This window comes from Neomonachus schauinslandi, chromosome 4 (genome assembly GCF_002201575.2).
Source record: "Neomonachus schauinslandi chromosome 4, ASM220157v2, whole genome shotgun sequence".
Classification (NCBI taxonomy): domain Eukaryota; kingdom Metazoa; phylum Chordata; class Mammalia; order Carnivora; family Phocidae; genus Neomonachus; species Neomonachus schauinslandi.
Window position 1 is genome coordinate 97,575,170 of NC_058406.1, and position 20,167 is coordinate 97,595,336.

The 20,167-nt window shown below is 35.6% G+C and overlaps 1 protein-coding gene across 1 annotated transcript in view; it reads left to right on the forward strand.

The window, feature by feature from the left end:
- MAN1A2 (mannosidase alpha class 1A member 2) overlaps window positions 1–20,167 on the forward strand; it is a 199,777-nt gene that overhangs the window by 67,385 nt on the left and 112,225 nt on the right. The window contains exons 4-5 of the mRNA XM_021690033.2: window positions 9,438–9,556; window positions 15,322–15,402. Of these exons, the coding sequence (XP_021545708.1) occupies window positions 9,438–9,556; window positions 15,322–15,402 (200 nt within the window). The remainder of the gene's footprint in view (window positions 1–9,437; window positions 9,557–15,321; window positions 15,403–20,167) is intronic.

The window sequence follows — 20,167 nt, forward strand, 5'->3', positions numbered from 1 at the left end:
CTTGACATATAATAATGAAACTTGTAAATCTCAGAGACAAAGAAAACCCTGAAAGCATCTTGGGGGGAAAAGAGGTCCATAACCTACAAGGGTAGACATATTAGACTGGCAGCAGACCTATCCACAGAAACCTGGTAGGCCAGAAAGCACTGGCATGATATATTCAGGGTGCTAAATGAGAAAAATATGCAGCCAAGAATACTTTATCCAGCTAGGATGTCATTCAGAATAGAATGAGTGATAAAAAGCTTCCAGGACAAATAGAAACTAAAAGAATTTGTTATCACTAAACCAGCCCTGAAAGAAATATTAAAGGGGATCCTTTAAACCAAGAGAGAGCCCAAAAGTAAAATAGACCATAAAGGAACAGAGATAATCTACAGAAACAGTGACTTTACAGGTAATACAGTGGCACTAAATTCATAGTTTTCAGTAGTTACTCTGAATGTAAATTGGCTAAATGTCCCAATCAAAAGACACAGGGTATCAGATTGAATAAAAAAGGAAGACCCATCTATATGCTATCTGCAAGAGACTCATTTTAGACCCAAAGACACCTCCAGATTGAAAGCAGGGGGTGGAAAACCATTTATCATGCTAATGGACATTAAAAGAAAGCTGGGGTAGCAATCCTTATATCAGACAAATTAGATTTTAAGCCAAAGACTCTAATAAAAGATGAGGAAGGACACTAAATCATAATTAAAGGGTCTGTCCAACAAGAAGATCTAACAATTTTAAATATTTATTCCCCTAACATAGGAGCAGCCAATTATATAAGCCAATTAATAACAAAATTAAACTCATTGATAATAACGAAATAATAGTGGGGGACTTTAACATCCCCCTCCCTGCAATGGACAGATCATCTAAGCAGAAGATCAAGGGAACAAGGGCTTTGAATGACACACTGGATCAGATGGACTTAACAGATATATTCAGAGCATTCTGTCCTAAAGCAACAGAATACACATTCTTCTCGAGTGCTCATGCAACATTCTCCAGAATAGATCACATCCTGGGTCAACAAATTAGGTCTCAACTGGTACCAAAAGATTGGGATCATTCCCTGCCTATTTTCAGATCACAATGCTTTGCAACTGGAACTCAAGCACAAGAGGAAATTTGGAAAGGACTCAAATCTGTGGAGGCTGAAGAGCATCCTACTAAAGAATGAATGGGTCAACCAGGAAATTAAAGAAGAATTAAAAAATTCATGGAAACAAACGAAAATGAAAACACAACTGTTCAAAACCTTTGGGATGCAGCAAAGGCGGTCCTAAGAGGGAAGTATATAGCACTACAAGCCTTTCTCATGAAACAAGAAAGGTCTCAAATACATAAGCTAACCTTACACCTAAAGGAGCTGGAGAAAGAACAGCAAATAAAGCCTAAACCGAGCAGAAGAGAATTAATAAGATTAGAACAGAAATCAATGAAATAGAAACCAAAAGAACAGTAGAACAGATCAACAGATCAATAAAACTAGGAGCTGGTTCTTTAAAAGAATAAGATTGATAAACCCCTGGCCAGACTTATCAAAAAAAAAGAGAAATGACCCAAATAAATAAAATCATGAATGAAGGAGGAAAGATCACAACCAACACCGAAGAAATACAAACAATTGTAAGAACATATTATGAGCAACTATATGCCAACAAATTAGGCAATCTGGAAGAAACAGATGCATTCCTAGAGATGTATAAACTATCAAAACTGAACCAGGAAGAAATAGAAAACCTGAACAGACCCACAACCAGCAAGGAAATTGAAGCAGTAATCAAAAAATCTCCCAACGAACAAGAGTCCAGGGTTGGATGGTTTCCTAGGGGAATTCTACCAAGCATTTCAAGAATTAATACCTATTCTTAGGGGCGCCTAGGTGGCTTAGTTGGCTAAGCGACTGCCTTCAGCTCAGGTCATGATCCTGGAGTCCTGGGATCGAGTCCTGCATCGGGCTCCCTGCTCAGCAGGGAGTCTGCTTCTCCCTCTGACCCTCCCCCCTCTCATGTGCTCTCTCTCTCTCTCTCAAATAAATAAATAAAATCTTTAAAAAAAAACCCTATTCTTCTGAAGCTTTTTCAGAAACTAGAAATGGATGGAAAACTTCCAGACTCATTCTCTGAGTCCAGCATTGCCTTGATCCCAAAACCAAAGACCCCACCAAGAAGGAGAATTACAGACTGATATACCTGATGACTATGAATGCAGAAATTCTCACCAAGATACTACCCAATAGGATCCAACAGTACATTTAAAGGATTATTCACCATGACCAAGTGGGATTTATTCCTGGGCTGCAAGGGTGGTTCAACATCCGCAAGTCAATCAATGTGATACACTACATAAATAAAAGAAAGGACAAGAACAATATGACCCTCTCTAGATGCAGAAAAAGTATTTGATAAAGTACAGCATCCTTTCTTGATTAAAACTCTTCACAGTGTGGGGATAGAGGGAATGTACTTCAATATCATAAAAGCCATCTATGAAAGCCCACAGTGAATATTATTCTCAATGGGGAAAAATTGAGAGCTTTTCCCCTAAGGTGAGGAACACAGCTGGGATGCCCGCTTTCACCACTGTTGTTCAGTATAGTACTAGAAGTCCTAGCCTCAGCAGTCAGACAGGAAAAAGAAATAAAAGGCATCTGAACCAGCAAAGAAGTCAAAGTCTCACTATTAGCAGGTGACATGATACTCAATGTGGAAAACCCAAAAAGAGTCCACCCCAAAATTCCTAGAACTCATACAGCAAATGACAGGTTATAAAATCAGTGCACAGAAATCCGTTGCATTTCTGTACACCAACGAGACAAAAGAAATAGAAATTAAGGAGTTGATCCCATTTATAATTGCACCCAAAACCATCAGATACCTAGGACTAAACCTAACCAAAGAGGCAAAGGATCTGTACTCAGAAAATTATAGAATTCTCATGAAAGAAATTGAGGAAGACACAAAGAAATGGAAAAACATTCCATGCTTATGGATTGGAAGAACAAATATTGTTAAAATGTCTATGCTACGCAAAGCAGTCTATACATTCAGTGCAATCCCTATCAAAATTCTATTAACTTTTTTCATAGAGTTGAAACAAATAATCTTAAAATTTGTATGGAATCACAAAAGACCCTGAATAGCCAATGACACACTGGACCAGATGGACTTAACAGATATATTGAATGTTGAAAAAGAAAACCAAAACTGGTGGCATCACATTGCTGGACTTCAAGCTCTATTACAAAGCTGTAATTATCAAGACAGTATGGTACTGGCACAAAAACAGACACATAGATCTGTGGAACAGTATACAGAACCCAGAAATAGACCCTCAACTTTATGGCCAACTAATCTTTGACAAAAGAGGAAGGAATATCCGATGGAAAAAAGACAATCTCTTCAACAAATGTTGTTGGGGAAATTGGAGAGCCACATGCAGAAAAATGAAACTGGACCATTGTCTTACAGCATACACAAAGATAAACTCAAAATGGATGAAAGACCTAAATGTGGGACAGGAATCCATCAAAATCCTAGAGTAGAATACAGGCAGCAACCTCTTTGACTTTGACCACAGCAACTTCTTGTTAGAAACTTCTCCAAAGGCATGGGAAACAAAAGCAAAAATAAACAATTGGGACTTCATCAAGATAAAAAGCTTTTGCACAGCAGAGGAAACAATCAACAAAACTAAAAGGTAACCTACAGAATGGACAAAGATATTTGCAAATGACATATCTGATAAAGGGCTAATATCCAAGATTTGTAAAGAACTTCTCAGACTCAATACCCCAAAAACAAATAATCCAGTCAAGAAATGGGCATGAAGACATGAAGAGATATTTTTCCAAAGAAACTATCCAAATGGCCAACAGACATATGAAAAAATGCTCAACATCACCTGGCATCAGGGAAATAGAAATCAGAACCACAATGAGATACCAACTCACGCTGGTCATCTTTGAATTAAACTCCTTTTTTAAATTTATTTTTTGTTTAAATTCAGTTAATTAACATATACTCTATTACTGGTTTCAGACCTAGAGGTCAGTGATTCATCAGTCTTATATACTACCCAGTGCTCATTATAAAAGGTGTGCTCCTAAATGACCATCACCCAGTCATCCCATCCCCCCACCTTCTCCCCTACAGCAATCCTGTTTGTTTCCTGTGATTGAGTCTCTTATGGTTTGTCTCCCTCTCTGATTTCGTCTTTTATTTTCCTTCTCTCCCCTTATGATCCTCTGTTTTGTTTGTTAAATTCCACATATTTGATCATTTCAGTAGATGCAGAAAACGCATTTAACAATACTCAAGATTGATCCACGATAAAAGCTCTCAGGTGATTGGCATAGAAGGGAACTTCCTGAGCCTGATTAAAGAAAGGCATTAAAACACACACACAGATACCCCAAAATAAAACAAATGGAAAAAGTTTGCCACATGCTTAATATTGGAACACTAGATGTTTTTCTCTAAGATTATGAACTAGGCCAGGATGTCTGCTCTCTTACTTTTGTGAGATTGGAGTTGAGGTCCTAGCCAGTACACTAAGAAAAAGACAAAAGAGATATAAAGATTGGAAATGAAGAAGTACAAGTGTCTTGTAGTCAGTAAGATTGTCCATGAAGAACATCTTAAGGAATTTACTGGACAACACCAACCAAGTACTAGATTGAATAAAATTTAGTAAGGTCATAAGGTACAAGTTCAGTGTACAAAATAAATTGCATTGGGGTGCCTGGGTGGCTCAGTCGTTAAGTGTCTGCCTTTGGCTCAGGTCATGATCCCAGGGTCCTGGGGTCAAGCCCCGCATCAGGCTCCCTGCTCAGCGGAAAGCCTGCTTCTCTCTCTTCCCTCTGCTGCTCCCCCTTGCTTGTGTGCTCGCTCTCGCGTGCTCTCTCTCTCTGTCAAATAAATAAAATCTTTAAAAAACAAACAAACCCCAAATAAGTTGTATTTCTATATACTAGCAATAAACAGTCACAATGCAATTTTTTTTAATAATACCATTTGCAGTAGCATCAGAAAATATGAACTGTATGTGGGTGAATTTAACAAAATATGTGCAAAACCTATACACTTATAACTGATTATCGAGAGAAATTTCAAAGGACTTAAATAAATGGAGATGCCGTGTTCATGAATTGGAATACTCAATACTGTGGGGATGTCAGTTCTCTTAAAAGTCATACTTAAATTTAAAGAAATCCCAGTCAAAATGACTTTTTGCATAAATTGATAGGCTGACTCAAAAATCTATATGAAAATGCAAAGCATGTGCAATAGAGTAATCTTTTAAAAAGAAGAACTAAGTTGACAGATTTATATTACCTGATTTTAAGATGTATTATAAAGCTGCAGTAATGAGGACAGTCTTATTGGAGACAGATCAGTGGAAAAGCACAGAACTAGGACTGTACATACATGGTTGATTCAAAGGTGCCTGGGTAATTCAGTGGGTAAAAAGATACCTTTCCAGTAAATCATGCTGGATCAGCTACATATTCATATAGAAAAATAACAAACCTTGACTCTTCATTGTACATAAAAATTAACTTGAAATGGATCATAGAGCTAAACATAAAAGTGAAAAGTGTAAAACTTGCGGTAGAAAGCTTTGGAGAAAATCTTTGTGACTTTGAGGTAAGAAAAGAGTTTTTAGAATCCAAAAAGCATAAACCATAAAAGGGAAAAAATGGATAAATTGGACTTCATAACAATTAAAAGTTTCTGCTCTCCAAAAGACATTAAGAAAATGAAAAGTCAGCCACAAGACTTGGAGAAAATGTTTGTGGTACACACACACGAATGTATTTAGAATATATAGATGATTCATATACCAGAGAAGGTTTATGAATAGCCAGTAAGCACATCAGTTTCCAGAGAATTAAAATTCAACCCACAATGCAATATCCTACACACTCATTAGAATGTCTAAAATTAAAAAGGGCAGCAATACCAAATGTTGACAAGGATGCTAGAGCAACCAGAGCTCTTCTGCATTGTCGCTGGGTGTATAAAATGGTACACTCTGAAGAGCTGTTTGTCAGTCTCTTGTAAAGTTAAACATGAGCTTATCACACAGCTCAGCAATTTCACTCTTAAATATTTCCATGATGCTCACAAATGAGATTAGATAGTAGTTTTATTTTTCTTACCGAGACTTTTGCATCAATGGTATGCAGAATCCATAAATTGGATTTTAAGATCTCTCTGTATTCTATAAAAATTTATGTAGGAGTTACTGTTCTTAAAATTAAGATAAAATCTATTCTATGGAACTTCCAGAGTATGATACTTTTATGGTGGGTAGTTCTTTGAGAACTTCCCAATTTCTTCTGTTTCTTGGTGTGTTTTGTTTAGATTTTATGTTTCTTTTTTAAGTCAAAGTTTTATATATATATATAAAACACATATATTAAAATAAATATATATATAAATATATATAAACATATATGTAATATTTTTATTTTGTGTGTTACTATATATAATATTAAATATATAATATATATTCATAGAAAATAATCAGTTGCACTCATTTTTTCAAATTTATTGATACAATATGACTAAAATGGGTTTTGTATAGTTTCTTAGTTTCCTCTGTATCTATTGATGCAGTCTTATTTCTTATTTTGTGTTTTTGTATTCCCTGGCTACTTTTAAAACATTGGTTAGTGGTAGATTCATTATATAGTTCTTCTAATAGAACTATCTCTTGAATTTATATTTTTGACAATTTTCTTTATTTCTAATTCATTAATTTTTGCTTTTAACTTTTCTGATTCTTTGAACTTTTTTGCTCAGGTTTATCATTCTTTTTTTGTTTCCTTAGTAGAATGTTGTGAATTCAATTATTTTCATTGTTCTTATTAAATAACATAAAGTTTTCAAGTTATGAGTTTTGAGAACTGCATTAGTTGAATCCTGTGTTCCCATAATAAAGTTTTATTAATCTTTTATACATTCTACAGTATTGTGTTTCACTTCTTCGACCCAAATGTAGATTTATTTATTTATATATTTAAGATTTTATTTATTTATTTCAGAGAGAGAGTGAGAGCCTGAGCAGGGAGAGGGAGAGGGAGAAGCAGACTGCCATGCTGAGAAGGGAGCCCAATGTAGGGCTTGATCCCAGGACCCTGGGATCATGACCTGAGCCAAAGGCAGACGTTTAACCAACTGAGCCATCTAGGCGCCCTATCCCAAGGGTAGTGTTAGATCTTTTAACCTTTTCCAGTTGAAATCTTGAGTTGTCTAGGTTAACAATCATAGTGATAGCCAGGAACTTCAATTTTGCTTTTTTCTTCCTTGGGCTGTTTAGCCCATGGCACAAACCTCTTCTTGTGGAACTAACCAGAATTGGTACAGAACAGGTGGGTCAGCCCTTTTTCTGTTCCAGAGTTGTCTGCACCTTAGAGGAATACGCACTTCCAGGATTCCATAAATAACTAGAGAACTGAAGCATAACTACCTATAAAAATTGAAATAACAAAAAGAGGTACTCTTAAGGATTTAAAATAAGCATAATAAATATTTTGGATGAAATACATAAAAAGATACATATTTAAATGATTATGGAAGAGATAGGGATATCTGGGTGATTAAAGGCTTGATAAAATATTTATCATCCTAATAAAAAGTTGACGAACAAAGAAAAGTAAATGGAAAGTATGTCTGTAATAACCCAGAACAAACATTCTAGTTAATGTCAACATGAAGGGAACTTAAGTGGGGACAAGAACCAGGAACTTTATCATTGTGTGGTGGAGTGCTTGTCTTTTTAGTGGAAAGATAATATTTATTGATGAGTTGAGAAAGTTATTAGAATCATGTGAAGAAGAAAATGTAAGTTAAGGACACTTTAAGAACGAATTTGTATAGCTTTAAAGCATCAGAAGAAAGCACTGTTTGCCCAGTGGAAAAAGGAATGGAAGAGAAAAGAAAGAATAGTAACCATGCAGTGTCAAACATGACTTGTTGATAAGACAAAGCTGAGTTTAATGCTTAACTGTGGTACAGTAGGTCACTACCTTACCAGAACCTTAGTGGCCTGTCAGATGGAGAAGGACAAAGTTGAGATATTTATTAAGATTTTAAGTCTGGGTTAAGATGGGCCTTTCAGTTGGGGTAGGGGTACTTGGTTATGATTGGGTAAGGACCATAATATAACAGTTTAGGATTGGTAAGCAGAGAATTTAGAGGTACAGAGTTCAAAGTTTTAAGCCACCATTTGATAACTTTCCATTGAAGAGGTCTTTCAGGAAGTTCCTGGAATGAACAGTAAAATTATTTTGCAACTTTTATCTTTCTGGGCCAGGGTAACAGTAAACTCACGTTGATGAAGACAGTAATAAAGCCATTTTAATCTAGGTAGTGACAAGTAGGAATAATTTTCATTCTCGGAAGATAGAAATAATTGCTTTCTTGGGGCTGGGGAAGACTCATCTGCTCCTTGTTACTTACTCTTTTATATGCTATTAGATTTGTTTTAGATTGTATTCAGGATTTCACAGTTCTATTCATTAGTTAGATTGACCCATTTGCTTGTCAGGTGTTTATAGTGTCTAGTTTTGCTATCAGTTGGTTTTGTTGAATTAGTTTCTCCCTCCCTGAATTGTTTACTTTAACTTCAGGATTCTTTCTCTCTTTAAGGTGGGTATAGATCCTATTATTTTGATTTTTTCTACTCACATTTTGTTTAATACTTTACTTTCTTTTTCGGTATGATTAACCTGCTTTTTGAATAGTAAGGATTATTATAGTTTCTGTTTTACCGTGGTCATCTAGCCTTATTGTACTTTTATTATTATTTCTAAGTATATTTTTTGCCCTTTCTGTGCATTTGTACCAGAACAGCATGGTTGTCTTACGACTTGTATTGACATCTTGAACCACCCTCCCTGTTTCTTGAATTAATCCTTTTTTTTTTTAAACTTAGTTAAGTAGGTAGATATCTCATACTGTGACCACGAAGAAAATGAAGGAGAGCTACAATTTTAGTTTTCCTTTACCTTCCTATTAGTGGTTAACATGTCATCTTTAGGAAAATACATTGAACAGTGTTTATTATTTGTTCTTAAGAAAAAGTGAACCAGGGGCGCCTGGGTGGCTCAGTCATTAAGCGTCTGCCTTCAGCTCAGGTCAAGATCCCAGGGTCCTGGGATCGAGCCCCACATTGGACTACCTGGTCCGCGGGAAGCCTGCTTCTCCCCCTCCCACTCTCCCTGCTTGTGTTCCCTCTCTCGCTGTGTCTTTCTCTGTCAAATAAACAAAATCTTTAAAAAAAAAAAAAAAAGAAAAAGTGAACCATGTTGGGTATTATTTTTGGTCCTTATATTTCTACTTTGATTTTTTTATATATTAAAAAATTAAAACAGACCTTATGTGAAGGGCATGTTATTAATGACAGTTTTCTCTCCACCCCAAATATAGGAAGTTCACAAATGGGTGCTACCATAGTAGATGCTTTGGATACCCTTTATATCATGGGACTTCATGGTGAATTCCGAGATGGGCAAAAATGGATTGAAGACACCCTTGATTTCAGTGTGGTGAGTATACAGTTGATGACTTCTTTGATCGACCTTGAAAAGACAGCATCTAACCAGAGTAGTTTTGAGCGTTATACTAACAGTTTAAGGAAATCCTAAATTCCCTGTCTTCTTTTGGGATTAGAGTTGTTATTTAACTTTTGTGTAAAATACATACCCTTTCTCACCATCTTCCTTTTACTTTTCTTAACCTTATCATTTGAGGCAACGTGTTCAGTGTGTTAAGCAGGAGTTACAGAAAAAAACACATGGGAATAGAAATACCGGGAAAGCATAAACTATTTTGTAAACAATAAGGGTTTTATTATTTTTTAAAGATTCAATAATCTGGTACAGTTTTGATGAACCTTCATAACTAGGCCGATGCGATGCCCCTCCTTCCAGCATTTTGGCATAGTTGTTAAGTGGTGGGGCTAAAGTTTGAAGCCCAACACGGCTACATTCTTGCTGTGTGACTTGGGAAAGTTCCTTATTTTTTCTAAACCTGTCATAAAATTACTGTTGCATTGCAGTGTTGTAAGGATTATTTGAGATTAAGTGCTTGTAAATGGTAGCAATTTTTTTCATTATTACCAGCATTCACCCACAAGTTGTATGGACTATTTTGTCATGTTCATTATTATGTTTCATGATATTTGTGCTTGCTGTTCTTTCTTGCTGTGGTCAGAAGTCACTCTTTCACTATGTGTTTTTCTCTTTGGCAGACTCTGCATCACTCAAATTGTGATTTAAATCCATAATTATTTCTTCTCTCATGCTTTCCTGATGCTAACCACACAAAAATGGATTACTTTCTTTTATGTTATTCTAGCATTTTGGATATACATCAATTAGAACAATTTTTATTATCAGTTAGATTTAGGTTTGTCTGTGAGTGGCAGAAAATCTAATATAAAATAGCTTAAACAAGATAGCTGTTTGTTTCCCTTTCATGTAAATTAAGCACGGAGATAAGCAGTTTAGGGTTGGCTTGGGTAGCTCCTTGATCCTTTGTCTTGTTGCTCTGTCAACTTCAGTGTATAGCTTCAACCTCATGGTCTAAGCAAGGTGGTTCCTCAATAAGGTGGATAAACCTTCCAGTTGCAGAAAAGAGGAAAGATACATGACTCTTCTATAACACTTTATAGGAATCAGTTACCCCAATTTTGCTTCTATACTGTTGAATAGATCTGACTTATATGGCCCAACTTTAGTGTAAGGGGAGGCTGTGAAATACAGGGTTTTTTTTTTTTTTTTTTTTTTTCCCCTCCCGTTTGGCTATGTGGTCCTTATAGGATGTGGCTTTTTGTATCTTATTTAAGAAATCCCTACTCTGATTGAAGATATATGCCTATATTTCATTCTGAATGTTTTAAAGTTTGGTTTTTGCATTTAGGACTTTAATCCATATGAAATTGATTTAGGGTGAGATAGGCAACTATTAGTTGATCCTAGAACCGTTTATTTCCCTGCTTTTTATACATGCCATATTAGTCATTTGAGCTGATTCTTTTCTGTCGCTTTTTTTTCTTTGTGCTTACATCAATACTAAACTGTCTTAACTACAATATAGGAAGCTTGATATCTGATCTCGTTCTACTAGGAAATTATCTTAGCAGTTCTCAGCTCTTTGTTCTTGTAAGCTCTGGAGTACTGTTGACATTTTGATGAGGATTGCATTCAATTTACAGATTAATTTAGAGAGAATTGGCATCTGTACAGTCTCAAATACTCCTGTCCATTAACATGTCAGCTTTATTAGGCCTAATAATCCGCTGGTATATCATTGTATCAGTTCACTCAATCAGGAACCAGAACTATACCATTTATTTTAATTAGAGGATTTAATGTTTAGAATTGTTAACCAAATAACGGGGAACTGAAAAGGCAGAAAGAGAACATTATGGTATCACAAGAGGTAGTAACTACAGTAAATATCCACCTCCCTGGGACTGTGAGAACAGTGGGAAGAAGTTGGTAATTTGGGACTCTGTTTCTGGTATGTAGGAGCTCTTAAAAGAGCTTTTTAGAGCTGGGACTCAGACCTCTGAGGAGAGGGCCCCTAGCTGGTGGGCCACAGTGAGGCTGATTTGGAGAATGTGTGTGTGGCAGGGGAACTGTAATGTGGAACCAGCTGCCACTGCCAGGGCCAAGAACTATGGCTGGTTTGACATGGTCAGAAACCAGAAGTAAATTGGAAGGAATCGGTCTTTTCTCCTTCTTCCAGCCTTATATTATTTTTGTAAAACTTCCTGTTGGCATGGCCCATAAGGGAGCCAGCTGGCTAATGAGACATATATTTGCAGAGTTCCAATTCCAGTATACCAAGTAGGCTCTAGAAGGATAGATGTGAACCTGAGGAAAAAAAGCTTAATAATCAGCACAATCATTTACCATCTCTTTACTTTTAATCTTTCTGTGTCATGTGTTTTCACTGTATATTTTGCATGTAGTGTGTATTTGGATTTTGTTATTTTTATCCAGTCTTGGAGTCTTTTAACTGTCAAGTTTGGAATATTTACATTTATTGTGATAACATGTATTTGGAGTTGGGTCTTCCATCTTTGTTTTTCAACCTATATTATTGTTGTACTTTTCATTGTTTTTATTTGCTGCTTCCCTTATTTTAGGTTAAGTTACTTTATATCTCTTTTTCCCTCTACTTCATTGACATTTATACTTGTCATTTCCATTCATTCTGGGGTTGTCCTTAAAATATTATATGTATACTATTTAAGTTTAAAATCAGTTTCTTTTTCCTCCTTCTGAAGAACATAAGTCTTTTAGAATGCTTTAATTTAGCTCATCTCCCTCTTGTCTTATGTGTAATTGTTGTCTAGCTGGTTCCAACTTGTATTTGAAACTTCCAAATTAATGAATGAATGGAGGACTGACTGAATGAAGGAATAAATAAATAAATTTATTGAATGCCTTCTCTGGGACAGGCCCTGTTCTGGCTTCTGTGGATAGAGTAAAGAGCAAAACAGTCTTATTCCTCCTTGAGTTTCTACTTTAGTTTTGGGAGAAAAACGGTAAAGAAATCTTCAAGTCACATATAGTATATCAGGTGGTGATAAATGCTGTGGAGAACAGTAAAGGAGAACAAGTAGGATTGGAACAAGTATGGGGTTGCCATTTTACATGGGGTGGCTAGTGAAGGACTCTTTGTCATGGTGATATTTCTTTTTTTTTTTTTTTTTTTTTTTTTTTATAAAATTTTTTTTTTTTTTTTTTGAGACAGAGAGAATGAGAGACAGAGGGCATGAGAGGGAGGAGGGTCAGAGGGAGAAGCAGACTCCCTGCCGAGCAGGGAGCCCGATGCGGGACTCGATCCCGGGACTCCAGGATCATGACCTGAGCCGAAGGCAGTCGCTTAACCAACTGAGCCACCCAGGCGCCCTGTCATGGTGATATTTCTGAGAAGAGACCCAGTGGAAGCCATGTGGATATAAGGCTCTCTCACACTGGATATTGTAGTTGAGTTTAGTATTAGAGGTTGATTATTTTCTCTTAAGCTATGAAAGGTACAGTTCCACTGTCTTCCTATTTCTGTTATATTGTTGGAAAGTATGCTATCAGTCTAATTTGTCACAGGTAATCTGTCTTGTTTTCCCCTTGTTTTAATCTTTTTTGCCCTGTGTTCTATATTTCCATTACCATGTCGCCATGTGTGGATTATTCTTTAAAGGACTCATAATGTACCATCAGTCTGAGAACTTATGTTTTTATCAATTTTGGAAGATTCATAGTCACTACTCCTTTGAATAATGCCTGTCTTCTGTTTTGTCCCTTCTATCCTTCTAGAACTCTTATCTGTCTCTCTTCTGAGGGAAGTTCTGAATTTTACAAATAAAGAATTATATATAATCAGATGGTGATGTGTTAATTGGGGAAATAATGCAGGTTAAGAAACATTAGAGTATTTTGTACGATGTGTTTGGATAAGCTTCCTATTCAGAGACCTGTAGGTAGAGGGTAAGACTGACATACAGGAACGATGACTTCGGTAATTCTAGAACAGCAGGTAGACCCATTTGGTAATAAAGTGAGTCAGGAGGACTCCTATTGGTAGGAGATGATGTCATACAGCTAGTGGGGAATCAGCATATGTTGGGTCTTACAGTTATTTTGCTTTGAATGTAACCAGCAGTCATTGTAAAAGTTTGCACACAACAGTAACCCAACCTGACTTAAAATGTGTGAGGTTCACTGTACCTACAGGGTGCTGAATAAATGGAATGTAAGGAGGAGAGGAAGGCTGAAATCAGGGAAACTGATTAGAAGGTTATTGTTTCAGTGAGTGATAATGGCCTGCCCTGCCTCCCTCTTTCTCTGCTTCTCTGTATTTAGTGATGTCTGCTGTGTGCCCTGCAGTATGGTCTATATTGGGAATATATGAAGTAATATAAAGCATATTCCTGTCATGGATGGAATGGGATGATAGATATGTTATTTAAAAATTGCAGGAAGTAATCAGAGAGGGAGATAAGCCATGAGAGACTCTTAACTGAGGGTTGCTGGAGGGGAGGTAAGTGGGGGGATGGGGTAACTGGGTGATGGGCAGTAAGAAGGGCACATGATGTGATGAGCACTGGGTGTTATACGCGACTGATAAAGTATTGAACACTACATCTGAAACTAAGGATTTACTGTATGTTGGCTAATTGAATTTAAATTTAAAAAAATTCCGTATCAGAGATACATACTTGTGTTAGCAAATTGTGTGTTCTGCCTATGAATGTTACAAACACTTCAGGATAATATATATTTCCTTTTAAGTTTTGTTAAAAAATTATTTACAGATGTTATCTTTATACTAGTCAATTGTGTATATCCTGTGGATTCTTTGGTCATGTTCTCTGCCACTTCTTTTCTTTCCATGTATTAGAATTTTTCTCAGCAATATCTATATCTGTATCTAAATACAAACATACAGACTTTATATGCTAAGGTTATTAATACTGCTGTATTTGTGCCAAATTTCCGTCTGTTTTTTTTTTTTTTGTTTGTTTGCCTTTTAATTTTGTTCATAATTGCTTTTCCTTATATAGGTCATTCTCATTTTGGGGAAACTCAAGTCTTTCTATCATCATTTGTTGTCAGTACAGTTGATTTTATGCTTACAGAGTACCTTCTTTGTCAAGGAAATTTGTACGTTGTCACATTTTCTTCTACTTTTTTATTCTAATTTTTCCTACATTTATTTCTAAATTATTTGCATTTCATTTTGAGAGAGAGAGGTATCTGAAATGAGTATCCAAATGAATTTCTAACCTAGGAGTCAGTTTTCTCAACATTATTAATTGAATAATCCATCATCCTATCATTTTTTGGTCCCTCTTTTAACATTTATTAAGTTTTTATATATATGAGGAAAAATATTTAAAATTCATGAGAAATATAATAAAAATGGGACAGTATGCTGTAGTAACTAGAACAGAAGGAGATGGACCCAGTGGAGATACCACTATTCCAGAATTCAAGAAGTGGAGGCTTGCATGAAGAGAGAATAGTCAAGAGCATCAAATATGTTGATAATTTCACAATAATAGGTAAATACATAAAAATGATTTTGGCTAATAGGAAGTTGTAGTGGCAGTAATAGAGGAGTTTGAGTAACATTAATAAATTGAAAGTGACATTGCAGTTACATGAGAAACGAAGGTGTGGAAAATGGAAAAAGCATTCTCTGCAGGGTTTTTGTGAGAAACATATGAAGTACTGAAAATATTTGGAAAACTCGGAAGTTTTATGTATATATGAATATTTTCAACATGTCTTCACAGAATTCAGAGGTGTCTGTGTTTGAAGTCAACATTCGATTTATTGGAGGCCTGCTTGCAGCTTATTACCTTTCAGGAGAAGAGGTGAGCCACTAAAGTGAAACACTGTTTGGGGGGGAAGGGGCTCTGAATGGACTTTAATAAAATGAAAGATTTCCCTAACAACCTATCATTTTTCTTAATTGTCTAATATTGAACTCATGTAAAGGTTTGCTGAGAGAACTGGATGCTTCAGGTAGAACTGTCCTTGGTAGAACTTGGTAGAACTTTTTCCATTTTGAGAATTTTAGAAAAACATAAATTCATCACAAATCCTGTCTCTGTATATACCACTTCTCCTTTGCAGGAGCTGTCCTCCAGGGTTTTGCCACTGCACTTAAACTACATAATCGAAACAAGGTGGGGGGGTGATTAATAAGATCAGAATTACGGAATAAATCAGGAAGAATGAATATGGATCCTCCAAAGACCAAAAATTAATTATTAAAACTGCCTGTTTGGAAATCGAATGAGATTTTTTGCTATAAATTTAGAAAACCAACACAGCGACAACTCTGAATTCTCCTTTCTGGAAGTCTTGGTGTATGTAATACACATAGATTGATTTGAGACCTGCTGTGATGGGGAAGTGGGTGTGGGAAATTCCTTTTTACTACTCAGGTGGGTTTAAAGGATAGGTTTGGGGAGTGGGAGAAAGAGAAACTAAAGGAAGAGGTTATAAGTCATTTCTATTTTGCTTCCTGAGGAATTTCTATATTTAATTGGTTTGTTGGCCTAAATGATTATAAGAGCTCTTTGTAAATTTAAGAAAATTCATCTTTTGTTTTATGTGTTGTAAAGATGGATTTCTGTGTTGTTAGTATTTAAGAAATGTTTGCCTAATCCAAGGTCACAAAGATTTTCTCTTATGTTTTCTTCTAAAAATATTAAGGTTTTACTTTTAATTATAAGTCTGTAATTCATTTTGAGTTAAGTTCTATATATGCTGTGAGGTACAGGTTGAGCTTTCTTTCCTTCTGGATATTCAAAAATTCTAGCAACATTTGTTGAAAAGACTTGCCTTTCTCTGTTTAATTGACTTTGCACTTTTGAAATCAATTGACCATATATGTGTGAGTCGACCTCTGCACTCTCTGTGCTCTTGCTGTTTGTGTCTGTCCTTTTGCCACACTGTGTGAACTACGCTGCATTCATTATTGTGGCTTTATGGAAAGTCTTGAAGTCAGGTTGTGTGAGTCTTCCGACTTTGTTCCTTTTCAAAATTGTCTTGGCTATTCCATTTACTTTATTTTCTCTTTTAGAATCAGTTTGTTGATCTCTACAGAATATTCCACTGGAATTTTGATTGGGATTACCTTGAGTCTATAAATGAGTTTAGAGAAAATTGGTATCTTAACAAATACGGAGTCTTCCAAACCATGAACGTGACGTATCTATCCATTTATTTAGTCCTTCTTTAATTTTCTTCCTTGGTGTTTCTGGTTTTTAGCATATAGATATTTTATATATTTTGATAGATTTATACATATTTTATATTTTTTGGTCCTATTATAAATGGTAGTGTATTTTTATTTCAATTTCTAGTTGTTTATTGCTAGTATTTATAAATACAGTTGATTTAAAAGAAAGTTTTAATAAAGACTTAAAATTTCAGCTGGCTTAGGACATCTTGTTTATCACTGAATAACTTCCTGATGCTGTCATTTTTAAAAATATTATAAAACATACATAACAAAATTTTTCATTTACCATTATAGTTCAGTGGTACTAAGAACAGTGTTCATATTATGCAATATACAGTGGATTTTTATATTGACCTTTGTGCTCTGAGATTTTTCTAAATTCACTAATTCTAGTTGCTTTTTGGGGATTTTTTTTTGGTAAACGATCATGTCATCAGTGAATAGTTTCATTTCTCTGTATAGAGAACAGTTTTATCTGTGTAGCTCTTTTATTACTTTGTCTTGCCTTACATCCTTGTCTGTTTCCTGATCTTATAGGAAGAACATTTAGTCTTTCACCATTACATGTAAATGTTAGTCATAGGTTTTTTTGTTCTTGTTCTTTTTTTTTTGACAGAAGATGGTGGTGAGGGAAAGGGAGAGAGAGAATCTTAAGCAGGCTTCACACCCAGCATGAGGCTGACGCAGGGTTCGATCTTACCACCCTGAGATCATGACCTGAGCTGAAATCAAGAGTCTGAAACTTAATCCACTGAGCCACCCAGGCACCCTGTTAGCCATAGGTTTTTTGTAGATGCCCTTTATCGTCTTGAAGAAGCCCCTTTCCATTCCTAGTTTGCTGAGATTTTTTATTTATTGTGGATGGATGTTGAATGTTGTCAGATGTTTTTGTGGTATTCAATAAGATGATTATGTATGATTTTTTTTCTTTATCTGTTGATTTGCAGATTATATTGGTTGAATTTTGAATGTCAAACCAACCTTGCATTTTCAGGAAGAAACCCACTTGATCATGGGGCATTATCCTTTTTATATACTGCTAGGATTGATTCGATAATCCATTGTTGAGAATTTTTTGCATTTATATTCATGTGGCATATTGATCTATATGTAGTTTTAATGTTTTTGTGTGTGTTTTATATAAGAGTAATGCCAGCCTCATAATATGAGCTGGAAGTGTTTCCTCTTCTTTTTTGTTTTTCCTTTCACTGGAGAAGTTTTTGTATAATTGGTATTATTTGTTCTTTAATTGTTTGGTAGAATATCCTTCTGAAGCCATGTGGTTGTGGAGCTTTTTGTTTCTGTTTTTTTTTCACCTAAGTTTTAAAACTATTTAATTTTTTTGGTAGATATTGTACTGTTCAGTTTATTTCTTCTTGAGTGGCTTTTGTAGTTTTTGTAGTTTGTGTATTTCTGGGGATTTGCCTATTTCCTCTAAGTTGTGTAAACTGTTGACATAAAGGTGTTTGTAATATTCCCTTATCCTTTTCATATCTGTAGGATCGTTAGTAATGTGCTCTATTTTGTCTTCTCTTTATTTGTCAGTCTGGATACAATACAGGTGTATTGGTATTTTTGTTTTTTTCAGATAACTTGTTTTTGGTTTTATTGTTTTTTCTCTATTTTTGTGCATTCAGTTTCATGTCTCCTTTTATACTTCTGTTTGCTCCTTTTTTTTTTTCCCCCCTTGTTTCTTAGGTGTGGAGCTTAGATCATCAATATGACACCTTTCTTTTAAAAAAGAACAGTGCCATAAATTTGCTTCTTGGCCCTTCTTTAGCTACATCCTATGAATTTTGATATATTTTCATTTTCCTTTAATTCAAAATATTTTCTGATCTTTTCTTTCTCTTTGATTCCTGAGTTGTTTAGAAGTATATGTATTTTTGGGGCACCTGGGTGGCTCGGTTGGGTGTCTGCCTTCAGCTCGGGTCATGATCCCGGGGTCCTGGGATCAAGCCCCGCATTGGGCTCTCTGCTTGGCAGGAGCCTGCTTCTCCCTATCCCTCTGCTTGCTGCTCCCCCTGCTTGTGCTCACTCTCTCTCTCTCTGGCAAATAAATAAAATCTTAAAAAAAAAAAAGAAAGAAGTATATGTATTTTTATATGTATGTATGTATCTATTTTTTTTTTTTCAAGTAGGCTTCACATCCAATGTGGGGCTTGAACTCACAACCCTGAGATCAAGACCTGAGCTGAAATCAAGAGTCAGATGTTTAACTGACTGAGCCACCCAGGTGCCCCAGAAATATATTTTTAAATTTTCAAATATTTCAGGGTTTTCCACATATCTTTCTCTTATTTCTAGTTTAAGTTTTTGGTAGGCAGTGAATAGAGAACAGTTCTACTGAATTTGTTGAGGTTTGTTTTATGGGTCAGAATATGGTCTATTTTAAAAAGAATGTGTACTTGAAAAGAATGTGTATTCTGCTGTGGTTTTGTTAAAACATCAATTAAGTCAAGGTAGATAATAGTGTTGCTCAGATCTTATGTAATTTTACTAATTTTGTGTCTGTTTGGTCTGTCAGATACTAGGTGAGGAGTCTGTATTTTGGAGGCCTATTCTTAGGTACGTACACACTTAAGATCGTTAGGTCTTCTTGGTTGATCCTTTTATTGTTTTACAGTTTTTCCTCTTTATCCTTGGTCACATTCTCTGTTCTTTTTTTGTATTTTTCTTCTAAGATTTTACTTATTTGAGAGAGAGAGAAAGAGAGCACGCGTGTGCGCCTGCACAAGCAGGGGCAAAGGGGAGAGGCAGAGGGAGAAGGAGAAGCAGACTCCCTGCTGAGCAGGGAGCCTGACACGGGGCTCAATCCCAGGACCCTGAGATCATGACCTGAGTGAAAGGCAGATTCTTAACTGAAGTCAGACACTTAACCAACTGAGCCACCCAGGTGCCCTCACATTCTCTGTTCTTAAATGTAGTTTGTGTGATGCTGACATAGTCACTCTGGCTTTCTTTTATGTAGTGTTTGTGTGGTATATCTTTTAACCTATATGTTTTTATATTTAAAGTTGGTTTTCCTGAAGAAAGCTTGACAATCTGTTTTTAATTTGTGTGTTTAAACCCTTTACATTCGTTTAACTATTGATACAGTTCATTAAATCTACTGCATTGTTAGTTATTTTCTATTTGTCCCATCTGTTCCTCATTCCTCTTCTTTTTTTCTGCCTAATTTTATATTATTTTTTGTGATTGTTTTATCTCCATGACAGACTTACTATTCTCAGTATTTTTTTTTCTTTTTTTTAGTGGTTGCCCTTTTTGTTTACTGAGTATCTTTAATTCATCCTGGTCCTACCTTCAGTCAGTATTATGCTGTTTCACTTATAGTGTGAAAACTTTACAACTGTATCTTCTTAATTCTTGTCATTCTTCTTTTA